At 45.8% G+C, this 21655-nt stretch overlaps 1 protein-coding gene across 3 annotated transcripts in view; it reads left to right on the top strand.

The window, feature by feature from the left end:
• LOC145349516 (dedicator of cytokinesis protein 9-like) overlaps positions 1 to 21655 on the top strand; it is a 305922-nt gene that overhangs the window by 141152 nt on the left and 143115 nt on the right. For all 3 annotated transcript variants that reach the window (XM_080198064.1, XM_080198065.1, XM_080198063.1), the window contains exons 4-8: positions 222 to 304; positions 4336 to 4405; positions 11261 to 11356; positions 13709 to 13843; positions 16583 to 16757. In XM_080198064.1, the coding sequence (XP_080054190.1) occupies positions 222 to 304; positions 4336 to 4405; positions 11261 to 11356; positions 13709 to 13843; positions 16583 to 16757 (559 nt within the window). The remainder of the gene's footprint in view (positions 1 to 221; positions 305 to 4335; positions 4406 to 11260; positions 11357 to 13708; positions 13844 to 16582; positions 16758 to 21655) is intronic.

Consider the following 21655-nt stretch of genomic DNA (forward strand, 5'->3'; position numbering starts at 1 on the left):
CCTGTGTACAATATTCAACATCTTCTCAAAAAATAAAAAAGTTAGGGTTGATAAATACAGCCGGGAGAGAATGGATAGGGTGAGGTGAGGTGGGACGCTGGGAGAATGCTGGTGTGAAGCAGGAACGCCAACCTGGAGCGGTTGGGCCGAATGGCCTTTTTCTGTGCTGTAAAACTTTACACAGCATCTAAAATTCAGCATTGTCTTGTTCTTCTTTTCAGTGCATCAAGACTTACAACTCTGACTGGCATCTTGTTCACTACAAGTATGAGGATTACTCAGGGGACTTCAGACAGCTGCCAAAGTGAGTGAACTCATTTCTCACTAACACCTGGTCTGCTTTTTGAAGAGAAATCTTTTAACTTTAAAAATAGAGCCTCAACGTCACAGCTGCCTTTAAATATTTTCAGTTCAGAGCTTTAATGTTTCAGATGCTGCCCGATTTCATGGATTGGTAACTTTTCCAGCAGTGGAAGAACTTTAATTGTCGTTCCGCTGAATTAATGTCATTAATTCACAAAGTTTGGCTGAGTAACAGTTGGCTGTGTGAGACTCTGGACATTTTCTTCTCCCATTCCCTGTTTCACCTCTGACCCTACCTCAGCTTATGGCCCAGTGAAGCTGTCATCCATGTCTTTCTCCCCTCTGGACCCTCTTGTCCACCTGGCAAGTTGCCCAAATTCTATCCTCCATAAACTGAAGCTCACCCCAAACCCTGGATTGCTCACGTTCTAACTTACACTAAATATTATTTACCCGTGACCCCGGGGCTCGTGAACCATGTTAACTCTTCATTCAGCAACATCTTGATTTTAAAATTCTTATCCGTTGCTTTCAAATTCCTCTGTGGCCTCACCCCTCCCCATCTCCCATCTCCCCCTTCCTCACAACCTTTAGACATTTCTACGCTGCTCCAATTCTGGCCTCTTGCATGTCCCTCGTTTTAATTGCTACACTAATGGCAGCCATTCCTTCAGCTGGCCAGGCCGAGATTTGAGGATTTCCCTCCTTAAACCTCTCTGTCTCTCTGTTTCCTCCTTTTTAAGTAGCCCTTTGAAACTTGCCTTTTTGACTATCTGTGCTCTGGTCTCCTTATGCGGCTTAGAACCATAGAATCCCTACTGTATAGAAGAAGAATATTTGGCTGTTGAGTCTCTGATAGAACATCTTCTCCTGCCTCATCCCCGTAACCCCATGTATTTATCCCACTCATTCCCCCTAACCCACACATTTTTGGGGCAATTTAACATGGCCAATCCATCTAAACTACATATCTGTGGACTGTAGGTGGAAAGTTTGCAAGTTAATTCTTAAAGTTTATTTATTAGTGTCACAAGTAGGCTTATCTTAACACTACAATGAAGTTACTGTGAAAATCTCTTAGTGGTCATGCTCCGGTGCCTGTTTGGGTACACTGAGGGAGAATTTAGCATGGCCAATGCACCCTAACCAGCACGTCTTTCAGACTGAAAGAGAAAACCGGAGCACTTGGAGGAAACCCACACAGACACAGAGAGAACGTGCAGACTCCACACAGACAGTGACCGGGGGCCAGGAATCGAACCCAGATCCTTGGCGCTGTGAGGCAGCATTGCTAACCATGGCTGCTACTGCAGTAATTGACTCTTTAGCTAATGAAGTTTTAAATGTTAACGCTATTAGTTAGAGTCATTTACTGCAGTAAGGAGCGATGATACCTTGGAGGGGGTTTCAAATGAAATTTTGTGGGTAGAGTTTAGGAATAAAAATAGGGCAGCCACGTTGTGAAGTGTTCATTGTCGACCCCCAGATATTCAGAAGGCTATTGAGGAGCAAATATATGCTTAATTTGCAAAGGTGTGAAGAAACAATGACAGAGTGGCTAGCACTGCTGCCTCACAGCGCCAGGGACCCAGGTTCAATTCCCGGCTTGGGTCACTGTCTATGTGGAGTTTGCACATTCTCCCTGTGTCTGCATGGGTTTCCTTGGGTGCTCCAGCTTCCCCCCGCAGTCCAAAGAGGGTGGGTTAGGTGGATTGACCATGTTAAATTAACCATAGTGTCAGGTGGACTAGCCAAGTGGTGAAGAGATTGTGGGGATCGGGCCCGTGTGAGATTATGGTCTGTGCAAAATCAATGGGCTGAATGGCCTCCTTCAGCATTGTAGGATTCTACGAATGGGGTAATTTTTTAATTAATTTGCGGGACATGGGCGTCGCTGGCTGGTCAGTGTTTATTGCTCATCCCTAGTTACCTGAGAGAATTTGAGAGTCAACCACATTTGCTATGGCTCTGGGGTCACATGTAGGCCAGACAGGGTAAGATGGCAGATTTCCTTCCCTAAGGAAGTAGTGAAACAGGTGGATTTTTCCCACAACTGACAATGGTCATCAGTAAAATCTTAATTCTCGATGTTTTTTGTTAAATTCAAATTCTATCCTCCGCCATGGCGGGATTCAAGCCTGGGTCCCCAGAACGTTAGCAGAGTTTCTGGATTAATAGTCCAGTGATAATACCCCTGGGCCATTGCCTCACCTAATATATTCGGTGATTTCTCTGTCCAGACGATTGTAACTGGTCATTCAGACATTTATTCAATGCAAAGTGGGAAGTGATCAGAAAGGTGTGCGTACCACATCTCTTTTAAATGCACATCGAGATGAGAAGCTATTAACTGTTAACAGTCCCATCAGTGAGGCTTAATGGCCTGCAATGTAAATCTGAGTTTAACCCTCAATCTGACTCCTTATCACAGTAAAAGGCCACAGTGTGTGTAGTGTTACTATAGCGTGTGAACCAAGTCTCCTTGCAGTAATTTTAAAACTCTAAAATTGCTTTTTGGCTACGATAAGATGTGGTATTGATGTGTTGCACTTGGTTGAAGTCATGAGGTTACACTGAGGCTTCATTTGAAGCAATCTTTTAAAGCAGCGTCTCGGCCTTTTGGCTAAGATACAAATGAGATCAAACCTTGGAAGAGGAGCTATACCTACTCCAATCAGCTTGGATCATATAGGTCAAGCCCAAGACGGGAGGTGAGAGCCCTGTCTTGTCAGCTTGGTAAGAAGGCCCTCAAGACCAGGTTTAAGTCCAACCAGTTTATTCACCAGTCCTTTAACCTGGTGCTGTGAGACTTCTTACTGTGTTTACCCCAGTCCGATGCCAGCGTCTCGACATCTTGTCAGCTTGGATCAGGAATGTCTCACTCACTGAGACTTTGAATTGGGCTTTGATTAGATTGAATTGGTTTAAACAAAAAAATTAAAAACTCTAAAATTAAAAGTAATTTATAATTTAAATTAGTTCACAGTTTATTCATTTGAAAATTCCACCTCCACATTGTAAAACCAGACACCAGACTTAAAGGCATTAAATTGGAGAACTTTACTGAATTAATTGATTTTATGATGATGGAGCTTTGAAGGCAGGATGTTTCAGAGCTTCCTGCCGGCGGGATCTTCCAGTCCCGCTTGTAGGTAACTTCCTCCCCTCCCCCGCAGCGGGTTGCCTGGGACAGGTGAGCCACACAAAATGCTGCAGACTTTAGCGGGGCTGGAAGATCCCTCCAGCAGTCAATAGCGAGCTTCCTCCGCCTCTGGAAGACTCACTGTTGGGGAGGGGGCCTGGAAAATCCCACCGAGCGTTACAGCCTGAAACACCACCGAGGGGAAAAGACTTTGACCGTGATCAGTTTAGAGTCTTCAAGAGCGGGAATGAAGTCAGATGCTATTTAATAGCTATCTCACTGTACCAGAATTCATACAGTATAGATAAAGAAAGCAGCTTTCAGTATCATTTATTTTAAAATTTTTATTTTGATTTGGCCTTACTCTGTGTCTTGCTGTGGCACTCTGGCCTCTTGGCTCAGAAGGTGGCAGGTGCAAGTCCAGCTTCTGGGCACTTGGGCAGAAAACTCTCAGCTGGCGTGCCGCGAGAGTGCTGCACTGTCAGTGGCACCATCTTTTAGATGAAGCCTCTTCAGCACCTTCAGCTCGATGTAAAAGGTCCTATGCCACTATTTTTGAAGAAGAGCAGGGCAAATTCTCCCTGGTGTCCTGGCAAATGTTCGTCCCTCAAACAACATCACGTGGACTAATTACCTGGTCCCTTTATGTTACTACCATTTGTGGGATCTTGCTGTGTGTACATTGGCTGCTGTGTTGCCGACATTGTTAACGGTGCAGAGGTACCGCATTTGCTGCAGTGCATTTTGGGCTGTCCTAAGGTTGTGAAAGGTGTAAGATAATTAAAAATAAGTTATTTTCCCCTCACAAATCCAGCTCTGGGTTTCTGAAGAAAATTCATTGCTATCATACCTCTCAGTGACGCTGTGTTTTATTGTTTATTTCCCAATAGCAAAGCACCGAGGCCGGAGAAGCTGCCAGTCCATGTTTTTGAAGTTGATGAAGATGTTGACAAAGATGAGGTAGCCATTTTTCACTCTGCTGCTTGACTTAGAACAAAGAAACTTACAGCACAGAACAGGCCCTTTGGCCCTCCAAGCCTGCATCCACCATGCAAACTAAAACCCCACCTACTCTCCCAGGGACCATATCCCTCTCTTCCCATCCTATTCATGTATTTGTCAAGATGCCCCTTAAGAGTTACTATCGTATCTGCTTCCACTACCTCCCCCGGCAGTGAGTTCCAGGTACCCTCTATTTAAAAACAAAACTTGCCTTGTACATCTTCTTTAAACCTTGCTCCTCATTCCTTAAGCCTATACCCCCCAGTAATTGACTCTTCCACCCTGGGAATAAGCTTCTGACTATCCACTCTGTCCGTGCCCCTCATAATCTTGTAGACTTCTATCAGGTCGCCCCTCAAGTACTGTCGTTGCAGTGAGAACAAGCCAAGTTTCTCCAACTTCTCCTCATGCCCTCCACGCCAGGCAGCATCCTGGTAAATCTTTCCTGTACCCTCTCCAAAGCCTCCACATCTGTTTACTTGACAAGGTGTGGCATGAATTTCAGTTCCACCTCTTCCCCAAGCCTCTGCACCTTCAGATTAATTTTAATTTGCATCAGAGTGGAACCAAACTCCTGTTTAATGACTTGCAAAATAAAAGCAAAAAAAAGCGCGGATACCGGAATCTGAAACAAAAACAGAAAAATGCTGGAAGGATTCAGCATGGGGGCTGTTAATTGAGTCAAATCAGGAACAGAAAGTTTGATTTGATTTATTATTGTCACATGTATTGGGGTGCAGTGAAAAGTATTGTTTCTTGCGCGCCGTACAAACAAAGGACACCGTTCATAGAGAAGGAAAGGAGAGGGTGCAGAATGTAGTGTTACTGTCATAGCAAGGGTGTAGAGAAAGATCAACTTAATGCAAAATAAGTCCATTCAAAAGTTTGATGGCAGCAGGGAAGAAGCTGTTCTTGAGTTAGTTGGTATGTGGCCTCAGACTTCTGTATCTTTTTCCTGAAGGAAGAAGGTGGAAGAGAGAATGTCTCGAGTGTGTGGGATCCTTAATTGTGCTGACTGCTTTTCTGGGGCAGCGGGAAGTATAGACAGAGTCAGTGGATAGGAGGCTGATTTGCATGATGATTGGGCTACCTTCATGACCTTAAGTAGTTCCTTGGCCTCTTGGCCAGAGCAGGAGCCCATACCAAGCTGTGATACAATCAGAAAGAATGCTTCCTATGATGCATCTGTAAAAGTTGGTGAGAGTCGTAGCTGACATGTCAAATTTCCTTAGTCTTCTGGGAAAGTAAGGGCGTTGGTGGGGCTTTCTTAATTATAGTGTCGGCATGGGGGAAACTAGAACAGGTTGTTGGTGATCTGGACACCTAGAAACTTGAAGCTCTCGACCTTTCTACTTCTTTCCCTTTGATGTCAACAGGGGCATGTTCTCCTTTACGCTTCCTGAAGTCGATGACAATCTCCTTCGTTTTGTTGACATTGAGGGAGAGATTAGTGTTACCGCACCAGATCACCAGATTCTTTATCTCATTCCTGTACTCTGTCTCATCATTGTTTGCAATCTGACCCACTATGGTGGTGTCGTCAGCAAGCTGAACAGCAAGAAAGTGAAACAAAGTGAGGGAAAGAAGGTGAAGGGTCATCCAGACTTGAAACGTTAACTCCATTTCTCTCTCCAGATACTGTCAGACCTGCTGAGTTTTTCCAGCAGTATCTGTTTTGTTACGGGAGGGAAAGGAAGATTAAGAGAAAGAGGAGAAAGGAAAATTAAGAAAAAAATTGAGAACATTTCAAATTTGCTGTGTAATAAAATTCCTGAGGAGAATTTGTCACTTTACAGGAGTGAGACTCTGCAATTTAAATGTACAATTTCTGGACCAGAGTGGTTGATTAGCATTGCTGTCACAATTATCACATTGTTAAAGACACGATACATTATGCGCCCTAACTTGCTGTAACAAGTTTAATGGCCAATTAATATGCAAATCCAGTAAATTCTTCAGTAACGAGTCACAAGAGAGGCTGTGAAATTAAAGTATTGTATCTTGCTGGAGATAAAGGCTGTGTTAATCATTCATGCGCAAACCAGTGAAACAAGTTGTGGAGATTGACACATCTCGTGGGGCATCCCTTAATATCCTGAGCTTGCAATCCAATTCACATGTTAATAACTGCGGGTATCTTTAAGATTCCCTTCTTGTTGCTCAAGTATTGACCCATTGTCTGTATAGCGCACAAGAAAAATATTTTTCACTGTATACTAACACATGTGACAATAATATATCAAATATCGTAGTACCTTCAATGCAGAAGGAAGTCATTCGGCCCATCAAGTTTACATTGACAACAATCCCATCCAGCCCCTTTCCCTGAAACCACACATATTTACCCCACAAATCCTACTTATTTTGGGACATTAAGGGGCAATTTAGCACTGCCAGTGCACCTACCTTGCACATCTTTGCACTGCGGGAGGAAACCAGAGCACCTGGAGGAAACCCACGCAGACACGGGAGAAATGTGCAGACTCCGCACAGGTAGTCACTCAAGCTAGGAATCAAACCCAGGTCCCTGGAGCTTTGGGGCAGCAGCGCTGACCACTGTGCCACACTGTATACTAAGTACTTAGCATGGAGTGGTGATTTGCCAGAATGAAGCAGTTTTTCTCACTGCAAAAGGTTTGAGCAGATTGGACCTATGGCCATTGGAGTGATTTACTTTCATAGCTCCACATAGTGGGTATATTTCACAGTAGCTTCATTGCAGTGTTAATGTAAACCTTATTTGTGATTAATAAATCAACTAAACGTTGATAAAGAAAACTCCAGCAGGGAGCAGGACAGAATGGTGATCCAGTTCAGTGGCTGCCTCTCCCTATTGTTTTGTTGTAAACACATTGCCCCTTACTTTATTGTTGGGTTGAGTATAATTGTGTTTAGAATTTTTTTATGATTACAATCTGCCATCCTTTAGCATTCTTGATTTTAATCTAACTCCCTTCTGATTGTTGCTGAAGTTTTTCATCTTGCACCCATCAGGATAAACACAAATATCAAATTTCAAACAATCATAACTATTTACACTGAAGGGGAAAAGGGTGCTGATTGGAGAAAGCACTGGAAGATGATTGGCTTCCCCAGCCTCTGAGTGTCAATAGGACCCAAGGTGAGGCTGGAAACAGAACAGGGCTTTTTATTGAGAGATCTTGTTGACATGTTCAGCTCTCCACCCACTCAGCCCAGCTACCTCCAATTGATACACTGTTTTAATAAAACAAGAATTGTCCCTTAGTGTCCAAGGGTGCGTAGGTTAGAGGGATTAGTGGGTATAACATGTAGGGATATGGGGGTAGGGCCTGGGTGGGATTGTGTTTGGTGCAGACTTGATGGGCTGAATGGCCTCTTTCTGTACTGTAGGGTTCTATGGTTCAAAAGGAAACTTAGCTCATCAAAATCAAATATCATTCCCAGGGCTGACGATTCATTGCACCTCCCTGTCTGTAATCTTTGGATAAAGGAAAGTTCAATAAATTAGACAAAAGTCAGTAAATTAAACAAGACGTCCCCTATTTATATGAATGTTCAAAAACCATTAAAAGCCATGAACTGTAACAATGTAATTAACAGTAACAAGCTAACATTTGTAATTGACATTTAAAAAGCTGTAACAGTGTAATTGATATTAACAAACTGCAACAATGTAATTGACAAGACACTGACACTAAGTAATAAAGGCACGTTTGAAAGGTTTGGGTAGGATGTTAGGGTTAAATGTATGTGTGTTCTGGTACAGATTTATGAGATAATGGTCAGGATAATCAGAGCCTGAAAAAGAGATCAAAATTCCTGCTGAAGTCACGTAATTACGCCCCACTTTGGTGTAAAATAAACATCTTCATTGGTCGGCCAATTAATCTCTTATCTCCTAAATTGCCAACTGCTATTCCAGTGTCTGGCTTTGTACAGAATAATTTACACAACATCTCCGTTTTGAGTAGATCAGGCAAATTGCCTTTGCAAATAAATATTAAATGCGATAAGCCTTTTATTGAATATACCAAAATGAAGGGATAATCATTTTGTCCTTAAAAAAAACTGTGAAGTTAAATTGCACTTTGATCATCAGCCAATCTCCTGCCAGCTGAGTTGATGAGATTAGTGACAAAGTGGAAGTTAAGAAACCCTGTGTAAAGTGTAACTGAAATCCACAAGGCTTTGTGAGTGGATTGCTTTTTCTCAATAAAACATATGAAACGTTGAAGGGATTTGTTTAACGTTGGAATGTTTGTAGGAACGTGACACATGGCTTGCCAGGTTGACATGATGTGGAGATGCCGGCGTTGGACTGGGGTAAACACAGTAAGAAGTCTCACAACACCAGGTTAAAGTCCAACAGGTTTATTTGATAGTAAACGCTACAAGCTTTCGGAACACAGTTCTGTGCGTGCCTTTATATTCCCTGTTTCTGATCAGAACTCTCCACTCACCTGACGAAGGAACAGCGTTCTGAAAGCTTGTGGCATTTACTACCAAATAAACTTGCTGGACTTTAACCTGGTGTTGTGAGACTTTCTTACTTCGCTCAGTGAACACCTACAACACTAGTCAGTAATACAACAAATGTGGGGCAGGAAGTTTCCAGCTCAATCTTGGCTCGAAGGGAGAAACTTGCAGAAGGAGGCCATTTGGCCCATTGAGCCTGACCGTCAAGAATCGCCACCACCTTCTCATGGGCAACCAGGGTTTGGCAATAAATGCTGGCCAGTGCATGATGCCCATGTCTCACAAATGAATAAAAAGAAAATCCCACCCAGGCCTTATCCCCGTATTTACCCTCCTAGTCACTCTGACACTAAGGGGCAATTTAGCATAGCCAATTCACCTAACCCTCACATCTTTGGGAGGAAACTGGAGTGCCCGGAGGAAACCCACGCAGACATGGAGAGAACATGCAGACTCCGCACAGACAGTGACCCAAGGCCTGGATTCAATCTGGGTCCCTGGCGCCGTGAGACAGTGCTAACCACTGTGTCACTGTGCTGTCCCTGGTCACTCAGGGTGATGTCGTAGGGATGAGTGGAAAATTTCCCACTGAAATTGATTTTTATTGGGTGAAGGTTGCGAAATCCAGCTGGGTTAAGATGGAGTTAGCAAGCACTGTGTACTTGTGGAACAGGCTCGAGGGGTTGAATGGTCATCTTCTGATATGTTTTTAAATATCTGCCAAGGTCCCCAGAGTGAAGATATTGCAATCCGGATCTCAGAACAAAGAGAAAATAAATGGCTCATAATTAATACCTTGATTTTTTTGGGACTGAAACTGGTTATCATGGAATCTCTACAGGCTGAATGGCCTCATAAGAACATAAGAAATAGGAGCAGGAGTAGGCCATCTAGCCCTTCGAGCCTGCCCCGCCATTCAATAAGATCATGGCTGATCTGTTGTGGCTCAGTTCCACTTTCCCGCCCTCTCCCCATAACCCTTAATCCCCTCTCTTATCAAGAACCCATCAACCCGCTTCTTAAAAATATTTAGCGAGGCAGCCTCCACCACTTCAACGGGCAGAGAATTCCAGAGATTCACCACCCTTTGAGTGAAGAAGTTCCTCCTCAACTCCGTTCTAAACCGCCTCCCCTTTATCTTGAGGCTGTGCCCCCTAGTCCTACTGTCTTTTTTGAGCTGGAAGAGTCTCTCCACCTCTATCCTATCCATCCCATTCATCATCTTATACGTCTCAATGAGATCTCCCCTCATTCTTCTAAACTCTAACGAGTACAAGCCTAGTTTATTCAGCCTCTCCTCATAGCTCAACCCCCTCAACTCCGGTATCAGCCTAGTAAACCTCCTCTGCACTCCCTCCAAGGCCAAAATATCCTTGCGCAGGTGCGGCGCCCAAAACTGCACACAGTACTCCAGCTGCAGCCTCACCAATGCCCTATACAGCTGCAGCAAGACCTCCCTACTTTTATATTCAATCCCCCTCGCTATCAGCAAGCACAATCACAGCCTGTCCCTATCCCCATAGCTCCACGTGTTGACTCTGCTAGTCCCCCTGACACTAAGGGGCAATTTAGCATGACCAGTCAACCTAACCCGCACGTCTTTGGACCATGGGAGGAAACCAGAGCACCCGGAGGAAACCCACACAGACACAGGGAGAACGTGTAAACTCCACACAGACAGTGATCCAAGCTGGGAATTGAACCTGGGCCCCTGGCACTGTGAGGCAGCAGTGCTAATCACTGTGCCACCGTGCCACCCCTGGTACACTGCCACATGGCGCCAGGGTTAAAGACATCACTGGGGAGAGGAAGACGGAGAACCCAAATGTCACAGCCCATGTTGGAACCAATGGGATAGCTCGATAACTGTAAACAATGTTGAGGCCTTGATGGAAAGTGCAGAAGAGGCTCCTTTCAGAGTCATTCATAGCACAGACGGAGGCCATTTGGCCCACTGAGTTCATGCCAGCTCCTGCCAGCCAGTCCCATTCCCCTCACTCACTATTTCCCTCAAATGTTCATCCCATTTCTTTCTGAAATCAGTGGTCACCTCTGCTTCCAGTGCTGAGTTTTTACGACAGACTATTATTCAGATGCAATATTTGGATGTGGGCATCACTGGAGGGGGTTGCAATTGTTGCCCATCCTTAATTGCCCCAGGGAAGGTGGCGGTGAACCACTGCAGTCCATGTGGGGTAGGTACACCCACAGTGCTGTTAGGAAGGGAGTTCCAGGGTTTTGACCCAGTGAAGAGAAGGCCGATATATTTCCAAGTCGGAATACAAAAGTGTGAAGTTTCTGAAATAATTCTGTGTGAATTGATAACATGGAGATCTGTCTTTTTTTTAACTCTAGGACACAGCTTCACTGGGTTCACAGAAAGGAGGGATCACTAAACAAGGATGGTTGTACAAAGGCAACATGAACAGTGCGATCAGTGTAACCATGAGGGTGAGTGTTCCCTTCACAGTTTGGGTTTAGTTGTCCACTGTGAATCAAAATAGATCCTTAAAGTAGTTCCTAATATTCTTCACTTGGGCAAGTTAATCTAAACTAACCAACAGTGCTTAGTAGTTTATAATAATGATCACTGTAAATTCTGGGGCGTGTACCTTCACTCAATGTTCATGACTCAACGGAGACCTCGTATTATCACACTGTGGTGTTTGGGATCTTGCTGTGTACTGACTACTGCATTTCTATAGCATTTCTACTGCACTCTACAGCAGTGACCACACTTCTTAATGATGAAAGGCCCTACGTTAATTCAGGTCCTCCTATCTTGTCTTTTGAAGCACTTTGGGAAGTCCTGAGGATGTGACAGGCAGTATGGAAATGCAGCACCCGTCACTGCTCTCCATATCAGTGGGAGAAAGAGGCGGGTGCCGCGGCCTACAGCCTGCCCCCACGGACATCCTCCGAGATAGGCCTCAGCTAAATTGAGAGAGAGGATGGAGCAGTGAGCTGTCAGAGGGTGGCAGGGGGAATATGAGGGGGATGTGTCAGGAATTGGGTGGCTTTAGGGACCGGAGTGGTTGAACGTTGGGGGACATGGCCAAGTGGGAAGGTTCAGGCAGAATAACCAGTGCCCACCCACTTGTGGGGGGGGGGGCTGCGAAATCAGACTTGGATTTAATTAAAGATCATCAGAGATTGGAGAATTGATGGACAGAGACAATGGCTGGAAGTGTGTGTCAGCGATATGTTGGAGGAAGTCATTGCACCATGTACAGGAACTGTATGTGTGTGCAAGACCTAATCGTGTGTGCACTGAACTATCTCAACAAGTTGCTTCAACACCAAACCTCTTCAGGACTGGGTTTTCATGCCGGCCTCTCATATTAGCACTGCTGCCTCACAGTGCCAGCAACTTGGGTTCAGTTCCGGCCTCGGGTCACTGTCTCTGTGGAGTTTGCATATTCTCCCCGAGTCTCTGTGGGTTTCCTCCCACACTCCAGGGATATGCAGGTTAGGTTGATTGGTCATGTTGCATTGCCCCTTAGTCTCCTGAGCTCTGTAGGTTAGGGGTAAATAAGTGGGGTTTTGGGGTGGGGATGCTCTGTTGGAGAGTTGGTGCAGACTTGATGGGCTGAATGGCCACCTGTAGGGATTCGATGATTCTAAACCCTAAACTATGCAAGAACCTGCATTTCATGACCTTGAGGTGTCCTGAACCATAGTAGCCACTGTTGTAGAAAGTGCTACGGCCAATATGTGCACAGCAAGCTCCCACAATGTGATAATGACTGGATGATATTTCTGTGATGTTACTTGAGGGATAAGTACTGGCCCATGGAATCAGGGAGAAATCCCTGGCTTTCTGAAACAGTGGAATTATTTACCACCACCCGAGAGGGCCTTGATTCAATATTCCACACGAAAGATGGCACCTCTGACAGTGCAACACACCCTCAGCACTGACCCTCTGACAGTGCGGCACTCCCTCAGCACTGACCCTCTGACAGTGCGGCACTCCCTCAGCACTGACCCTCTGACAGTGCGGCACTCCCTCAGCACTGACCCTCTGACAGTGCGGCACTCCCTCAGCACTGACCCTCTGACAGTGCGGCACTCCCTCAGCACTGACCCTCTGACAGTGCGGCACTCCCTCAGCACTGACCCTCTGACAGTGCGGCACTCCCTCAGCACTGACCCTCTGACAGTGTGGCACTCCCTCAGCACTGACCCTCTGACAGTGCGGCACTCCCTCAGCACTGACCCTCTGACAGTGCGGCACTCCCTCAGCACTGACCCTCTGACAGTGTGGCACTCCCTCAGCACTGACACTCTGACAGTGTGGCACTCCCTCAGCACTGACCCTCTGATAGTGCGGCACTCCCTCAGCACTGACCCTCTGACAGTGTGGCACTCCCTCAGCACTGACACTCTGACAGTGTGGCACTCCCTCAGCACTGACCCTCTGACAGTGCGGCACTCCCTCAGCACTGACCCCCTGACAGTGCGGCACTCCCTCAGCACTGACACTCTGACAGTGTGGCACTCCCTCAGTGCTGACCCTCTGACAGTGCGGCACTCCCTCAGCACTGACCCCCTGACAGTGCGGCACTCCCTCAGCACTGACACTCTGACAGTGTGGCACTCCCTCAGCGCTGCGCTGGATTGTCAGTCTGGATTCTGTACCCCAGGTCTCTGGACTGGGACTTGAGCTCAGAGTTGGGGGTGTCCCCCTCTGAGTCACGGCTGACAGTGAGTGAAGTTGTTATCGGGCAGCGAGTGATACATGATACAGACCGAGACCAAAACCTTTGTACCTGACGCTTTGAAACCAATTTTTCTCTTCAGTCATTCAAGCGGCGGTTTTTCCACCTGACACAGCTGGGAGATGGGTCATACATTCTCAATTTCTACAAAGATGAGAAAATCTCGAAGGAACCAAAGGGTTCGATCTTTCTGGACTCGTGTATGGGAGTGGTCCAGGTAGGGAATTCAGTGCTTGAACTAATGATTTACTGCAAGTTTAAAACAAAAGTGATCCAATGGTGGGTGAGACAAGAAAAATCAACTAATGAACATAAGAACATAAGAACATAAGAAATAGGAGCAGGAGTAGGCCATCTAGCCCTTCGAGCCTGCCCCGCCATTCAATAAGATCATGGCTGATCTGTTGTGGCTCAGTTCCACTTTCCCGCCCTCTCCCCATAACCCTTAATCCCCTCTCTTATCAAGAACCCATCAACCCGCTTCTTAAAAATATTTAGCGAGGCAGCCTCCACCACTTCAACGGGCAGAGAATTCCAGAGATTCACCACCCTTTGAGTGAAGAAGTTCCTCCTCAACTCCGTTCTAAACCGCCTCCCCTTTATCTTGAGGCTGTGCCCCCTAGTCCTACTGTCTTTTTTGAGCGGGAAGAGTCTCTCCACCTCTATCCTATCCATCCCATTCATCATCTTATACGTCTCAATGAGATCTCCCCTCATTCTTCTAAACTCTAACGAGTACAAGCCTAGTTTATTCAGCCTCTCCTCATAGCTCAATCCCCTCAACTCCGGTATCAGCCTAGTAAACCTCCTCTGCACTCCCTCCAGGGCCAAAATATCCTTGCGCAGGTGCGGCGCCCAAAACTGCACACAGTACTCCAGCTGCGGCCTCACCAATGCCCTATACAGCTGCAGCAAGACCTCCCTACTTTTATATTCAATCCCCCTCGCTATGAAGGCCAGCATCCCATTCGCCTTCCTGACCACCTGCTGCACCTGCAAGCTGGGTTTTTGCGACTCATGCACAAGGACCCCGAGGTCCCTCTGCACCGTCACCTGCTGCAGTTTTTCGCCACGTAAGTAATAGTCCTTCCTACCATTATTCCTACCAAAGTGGACCACCTCACACTTGCCAACATTAAATTCCATTTGCCATTTCCTGGCCCATTCGCCCAGCCTATCTAGATCCTTCTGCAGACTCTCCACACCCTCCGCACAATTGGCAGTTCTTCCCAATCCATCGTATTTTGCATCTGCTCCTTTCTGAACAGTTTATATCTTGAATGATTATGTACAGAAGGAAAGCTGCTTCAACCTGAAGCCTCTGATGGCTTGACAAGGAGGCAGTGTGAAATTCGAGCACTGGACTCCTGGAGTAAAGCAGTGGGGGCTTGGCGGCACAGTGGTTAGCACTGCTGCCTCACAGTTCCAGGGAGCCGGGCTCGATTCCCAGCCTGGGCCACTGTCTGTGTGGAGTCTACACGTTCTCCCCGTGTCTGTGTGGGCTACTTCTGGGTGTTCCGGTTTCCTCCCACACATGGAAAGATGTCCTGGTTAGGTGCATCGGCCGTGCTAAATTCTCCCCAGTGTACAAAGAACAGTACAGCACAGAAAACAGGCCCTTCGGCCCTCCAAGCCTGTGCCGCTCATTGGTCCAACTAGAGCATTCGTTTGTATCCCTCCATTCCCAGTCTGCTCATGTAACTAAGCAGATAAATCTTAAACGATGCCAGCGTGTCTGCCTCCACCACCACTCTGCTTGGCAGTGCATTCCAAGCCCCAACACCCTCTGTGTAAAATACGTCCCTCTGATATCTGAGTTATTGGCCCCCCCCCCCCCTCACCTTGAACCCCTCGTGTTTGTGACCTCTGACCTGGGAAAAAGCTCCCCACTGTTCACCCTATCTATACCCCTCATAATTTTATACACAACCTGAAGATGCCTGAACAGGCACCAGAGTGTGGCGACTAGGGGATTTTCACAGTAACTTTATTGCAGTGTTAATGTAAGCCTACTTGTGACACTGATAAATAAGCCTAAACTTGAAACTTAAACTTAATAAAGTAACTTAAACTGAAACTGGTGCAGACAGGACTGATTGAAGTGTTACAGTGCAGCAATGGCCTCTTACCTTCCAGGACTGGGGAAAGGATGGCTAATAGTGTCTGTCAGTATGTCCATTATTCCTGGGATCAGTTGTGTAAAGAGGTCTCTATCAAGGGCCTAAACCAAAAGCAAAATACAGCGGGCGTCGGAGATCTGAAATAAAAACTGCAAATGCTGGATAAAGTTGGCAGCATCTGTGGAGAGAGAAACAGAGTTCATGTTTTGAGATCAGTGTCAGTTTTTTAAACTTCAGGGTCCCACTGCAGAGTCATATTGCTCAATACGAAACTCTCTCCATACCCTGACTTACACTTTCACCCGGCACTGACCTACCCTCGTCTCCCTGACCAACATCGACTCCCGGCCTGGTAACACTTCCGTTTGAACATTCTTATCCTTGTGTTTCAATCTCTCCGATACCTCTCTGTCATCTCCTCCAACCCCACAAACCCTCCGAGATCTCTGCGCTCCTCCCATTCTGACCTCTCGCTTGACCGTCAATGGCCGTGCCTTCACCGAATCACTGAATACTACGGTGCAGAAGGAGCCCTTCGGCCCATCATGTCTGCACCGACGCGTGAAAGGCCTTGCCCTTCCGAGCTCTGGAACTTCCTCCCCAAACCTCCCTCGTCTCCTTTAAGACCCTCCTTCAAACCTACCTCTCCGAGTTTATCGTCATCTGTCCTCTCGTCTCTTTGTATCTCGGTGTTCATATTCATCCTGATGGTGTGCTTGTGAAGCGTGTTGTGGGGGGTGCTATATAAATGCAGGTTGCTGTCATTAGCGGTAACTCTAAACACTTTTTTAATGAAAGAAAGCAAGTGTGAACCAGCCGGCTTTCTCTCCCTGCAGAATAACAGAATCCGGCGATTTGCCTTTGAGCTGAAGATGCAGGATAAGAGCAGTTACCTGCTCGCAGCCGACAGCGACCAAGAGATGGACGAGTGGATCGGATCCCTGAACAAAATCCTCCAGAGCACGTTCGAAGCCGCCATGCAGGAGAAGCGCAACGGCGAGTCGCTGGAGAGTGAGTGAATCAAGTTCTGCTTTACCCGGTGCGGTCGCCTTGCCAACTGGTAGTGTGTTACAGAAGCTGATGGAGATGGCAACAGAGGCGGACAAGTGTGTGCGTGTGCGTGTGCGTGTGCGTGTGCGTGTGCGTGTGCGTCGGGGAGGGGGTGGGGAGAATGTAAATTTGTGCTGTGTGCCAGTGCTATCCAACTCCGAACCAATTTTGGGAAGGCTGTAGCAGTGGTAGAACTGTGACTACAGGCTGGCTAAAATCATGGAACAGTCAACTGATCAAAGTCACCTTTTTGAGAAACTGACTGGTGTGCCGAAATAAAACCAGTAAATGATTCAGAATAAGTTTTAAAAAGTCCTTTTCGGTAGGTTTAAATCCAGTTACTCACAGATGGACACCGTGATTTCTTTTTTTAAAAAAAGGTATATTTTGATGGTAAGCGCATTTTTAGCCAAATAAATCAAACAACACCAGCTAACCGCTTTTAAATACATCCAGGAATACATTCTCATTGAGAAAAGTTAACAATTACGTGGTATTCTTAATGTGGAGATGTCGGCTTTGGACTGGGGTGGGTACAGTAAGAAGTCTCGCAACACCAGGTTAAAGTCCAACAGGTTTATTTGGTATCACGAGCTTTCGGAGCTCACCTGATGAAGGAGCAGCGCTCCGAAAGCTCGTGATTCCAAATAAACTTGTCGGACTTTAACCTGATGCTGTGAGACTCATTATTATATTCTTACTGTACAATTGCACTGGTTCATTCGAAGGTTTTTATGTGACTATACATATAAGTATCAGTAGAAACTTGGAAGTACAACCTAATTGATGCATCTCAAAGCAAGATTTGCAACAAATTTCCCCATTATGCTCAGAACGGAAGCTCTACTTTGTGATGCTTACACAAGTCTTTATACACATTCTCTGTACCTTCCTGAACGCAACGATTGTATGTAAACATTTCAGTTCTCAATTAGTGCAGCTTTTACTGTTCCAAAATAAGAACAGAATTTCCTGCCAATTTGACCTCAAGTTGGTGCTCGCAGTTGCCCTGAATCCACTTCACTCGTTTGTGGTTCCAATTAACCCTGAGTTTGAAGTTAAATAACTGACTGGCGAACAAGTAGTCAATCTTCAATCCTGAGCAAACAGATACGAGAACCATCCTTTTTTCCCCTTGCTCTGTGACAGCATCTCACGGGAGTGTTACTTCTAGAATCTTGGAGCATTTGCAAAAGGAATCGAATATATAAAATGTGCCTTCGTGCGCAAACATGTGCTGCTCTTGTATCTGCTGCAGTTTTTTTTAAATAAGAAAGATCCCTGCCCTCTGAAACTCAAGTTGTACTGGGTATGGGGTTAGGGACCAGATCAGAAACTCAAAAGTTATTAATGAAGTTCGCCTAGACTCCAATAGTGTTTCATTTTGACATTAGTGTCAGCGTAAGGTGTTTCACTCCAGGTATGATTCTATTGACCCCACACGGAAGTTTTTATGAAAACAAGCTTTATTTAACAACACAGTTTAATTATAACAAAAAGAATTAGCATAACTTTTACCAATTGAAATGCTTAAACATGACAATGTAAGATTCTTAACTGCTAACCAACTCTATTAGTTCCAGTTTAAGCAATATCCCCATAGACTTAAATCCCTCTTCAGAATCAGTTAGTGAAACACACAGGCTCTGTTAGTTGCCAGGCCTCTGGTCTGTTAACTCCTCTGGGCAGAGATATAGAGAGTCACCTGCCCTCTGACTCTCAGACTGCAGCTTCCAGAGAAAGACGTGTCTTCAGACAGCAGAACTCCAGAGAAAGACCTTTTCTCAAACAACAGAATTACAGAGAGAGGTGGGAAAAGCACACACCTCTTGTCTTTTGCAGCCCTCTAGAGAGAAATACCTTTTTTCCAGTCAGTCCCAGACTTCAATTTACAGAGAAAGAGAGGGAGAGAGAAAGAGCTGCTCCTTTCAAATTGAATCAGCAACTGACTGCTTGTCTTTCTGTAAGCCTAGCTCCACCCATTCACATGACTTTCTCTTCTTGTCGATCACCTAATTAAACCTTACTCTGAAACCCCAAGGGATGACCCAAAAATAATACAACTCAGATTAAACAAACACCCCAATAATTAGGAGCAAATATTCCTCTGCATTCTCAGCATGTGGGCTGTCAGTTGCAAACCAATCAGCATCGTAATCAGAACTGCAGTATAAAACATTCCCTTCACAAGAAACATGACACAAATACATTTCTTAATGACACCGTATGGATGAGGGAGTCCTGTTAATGTGCAGAGACTGGGGAGGCAGGGATTGTTCTCCTTAGAACACAGAAGGTTAAGGGGAGATTTAATTGAAGCGTTCAGAATCACAAAAGGTTTTGATGGAGTAAATAAGCAGAAACAGCTTCCACTGGCAGGCGGGTCGGTCACCAGAAGGGCACAGATTTAAAATACTGCAGATGCTGGAAATCTGAAATGAAAACATCTGGGGTGGTACAGTGGTTAGCAGTGCTGCCTCACAGCATCAGGGACTCGGGTTCGATTCCAGTCTCGGGTCACTGTCTGTGTGGAGTTTGCACATTCTCCGTGTCTGCGTGGGTTTCCTCCAGGTCCTCCCACAGTCCAAAGATTTGCGGGATTGTTCGTTAGCATCTGGGGGCGGGGGGAGGCGGGTAATGGGGTTAAAATGCGTGGAGTTGCAGGAACAGAACTTGGATGGGATTGAGATCGGTGCAGACTCGATGGGCCAAATGGCCGCCCTCTGTACTGTAGGGATTCTATTCTATGAAAACAGAAAATGGTGGAAATACTCAGCAGGTAAGGCAGTGTCCATGGAGAGGGAAACAGAGTTAATATTTCAGATCTGTGACCTTCCATCAGAACTTGGAAAGTTAGAGATGCGAGAGGTTTGGAGCAAGGGACGGATGGGACTCTGACAAAAGGAAGGTCTGAAATAGATTGGAAAACAGGAGAGATTGAATAACAGAAAAGGGTTGGGGAGTCGCAAACTAGAGGGCATAGGGTGAGAGGGGAGAGATACAGAAGGGGGCAGACGGGCAATTGTTTCACTCAGAGGGGGGGTGAGAGTCTGGAATGAGCTGCCAGAGGTAATAGTAGAGGCTTTTAGAAAGCATTTAGACAGTTACATGAGTAAGGTGGGTGGAGGGGCATATGAGCCAATTATGAGCAACTGGGGCTAGCTTGATGGTTAAAAACTGGGTGGCACAGACAAGTTGGGCCGAAGGGCCTGTTTCCTTGCTGTAAACCTCAATGACTCTTAATTTAGTCTTCCAGGGCCAAAGGGAAGAGGCAAGAAGAGAAACAAAGAGATAAAAGTTATGCTGAGAACACGCGTGAAACTGACTGGAAAAAAAAGAGGCAAGCTGAAACATGTTAAGAAAAGGAGATTAAATGGTTGTTGAGATTAGGGTTTGAAATTGTTGAACTCAGTGTTGGGCCCCGAAGCTGTCAGGTGCCTGATGATAAAGGCGAGAGGCTGTTCCTCTGGCTTGGGTTGAGCTTCACTGGAACGGTGCAGCAGGACAAGGGCAGGGATGTCAGCTCGACAGAGAGGTGGAGAGTTACACTGATGGGCCACTGGGAGCTCAGGGTCACACTGGCAGACTCAACCCAGGTCCTCAAAGCAGCCATCCAACCTGCGCCTGGTCTCCCCAGTATAGAGCAGACTCCATTGCGAGTAGTGAAGATGGTAGACTGAATTGACAGAAGGATGGGTAAATCACAAAAGAACCACGATGTGCAGATGCCGGTGTTGGACTGGGGTGGGCACAGTAAGAAGTCTCTCAACACCAGGTTAAAGTCCAACAGGTTTATTTGGAATCACGAGCTTTCAGAGCACTGCTCCTTCATCAGTGAGTGGAGGGTTCACAAACAGGGCATATATAACAAAGACACAATTCCAAGCCATTGTCCAATCGTAATTTTGCAGTTGTGTCTCTGTCTATATATGCCGTGTTTGTGAACCCTCCACTCACCTGATGAAGGAGCAGCGCTCCAAAAGCTAGTGATTCCAAATAAACCTGCTGGACTTTAACCTGGTGTTGTTGTGAGACTTATTACAAAGGAACCAGAGGAAGGATGAGGACTTCTTTAACGCGGAGAGTTGTTATGACCTGGAATGCACTTCCTGAAATGTGGAGAAAGTGTACAGTAAAGAGCAGCTGAGTAGAACCAAATGCAAAAATGCTGGAAAATCTCAGCAGGTCTGGCAGCATCTGTAAGGAGAAAAAAGAGCTGACGTTTCGAGTCCAGACGACCCTTTGTCAAAGCAGACTGAGTGTACTTGATTGAATCGCTCTTTCAAAGAAGCCAGCATAGGTTTGATGGCCTCACTCTCTGCTGAATGAATCTGTGTACAAAAGGTTAACGTGCAAGGGAGCAAAAGGAAACATTTGCAAAATAATCAAAGTTTATGGAGAACAAGCTCTGGAAACCAGTCAAACCTTTACAGAATGATGCAAAGTAAGCCCTTCCTGGCCCTGCTCAGAAATATATAAATATTACACAATGTTCTCACTCACAGGCTGAGACTCTGAATAAAACCTATTTCCTGCACCATTGTGTGTTAATAAAACTTGCAGATGTTTCACCACCTGTGGCACCGATGGGCTCGCTTGTTGAAAGATGATTCTGTACCAATTGGATCTGAGTCGCATCATCGTTAAATCAGTTCAGTGCACTTTACATTTAATTATTCAATAATTCATAAACTCCCTTTTCTGCAAACCCAGCTTCCCCTCCTCACCGCAAACTGGAAGTGGTTCAGTGGTGGAAATGCTGACCTCAGTAAACACTGTACCAACCACTGGCCAGACGGCAGTGTGTTATGTTGTATGAGGTTTGTGTCTTTTTTTAACTTTCGACAAGCACAAACGCT

This window comes from Carcharhinus amblyrhynchos, chromosome 10 (assembly GCF_965287045.1).
Source record: "Carcharhinus amblyrhynchos chromosome 10, sCarAmb.v2.hapA, whole genome shotgun sequence".
Taxonomy (NCBI): domain Eukaryota; kingdom Metazoa; phylum Chordata; class Chondrichthyes; order Carcharhiniformes; family Carcharhinidae; genus Carcharhinus; species Carcharhinus amblyrhynchos.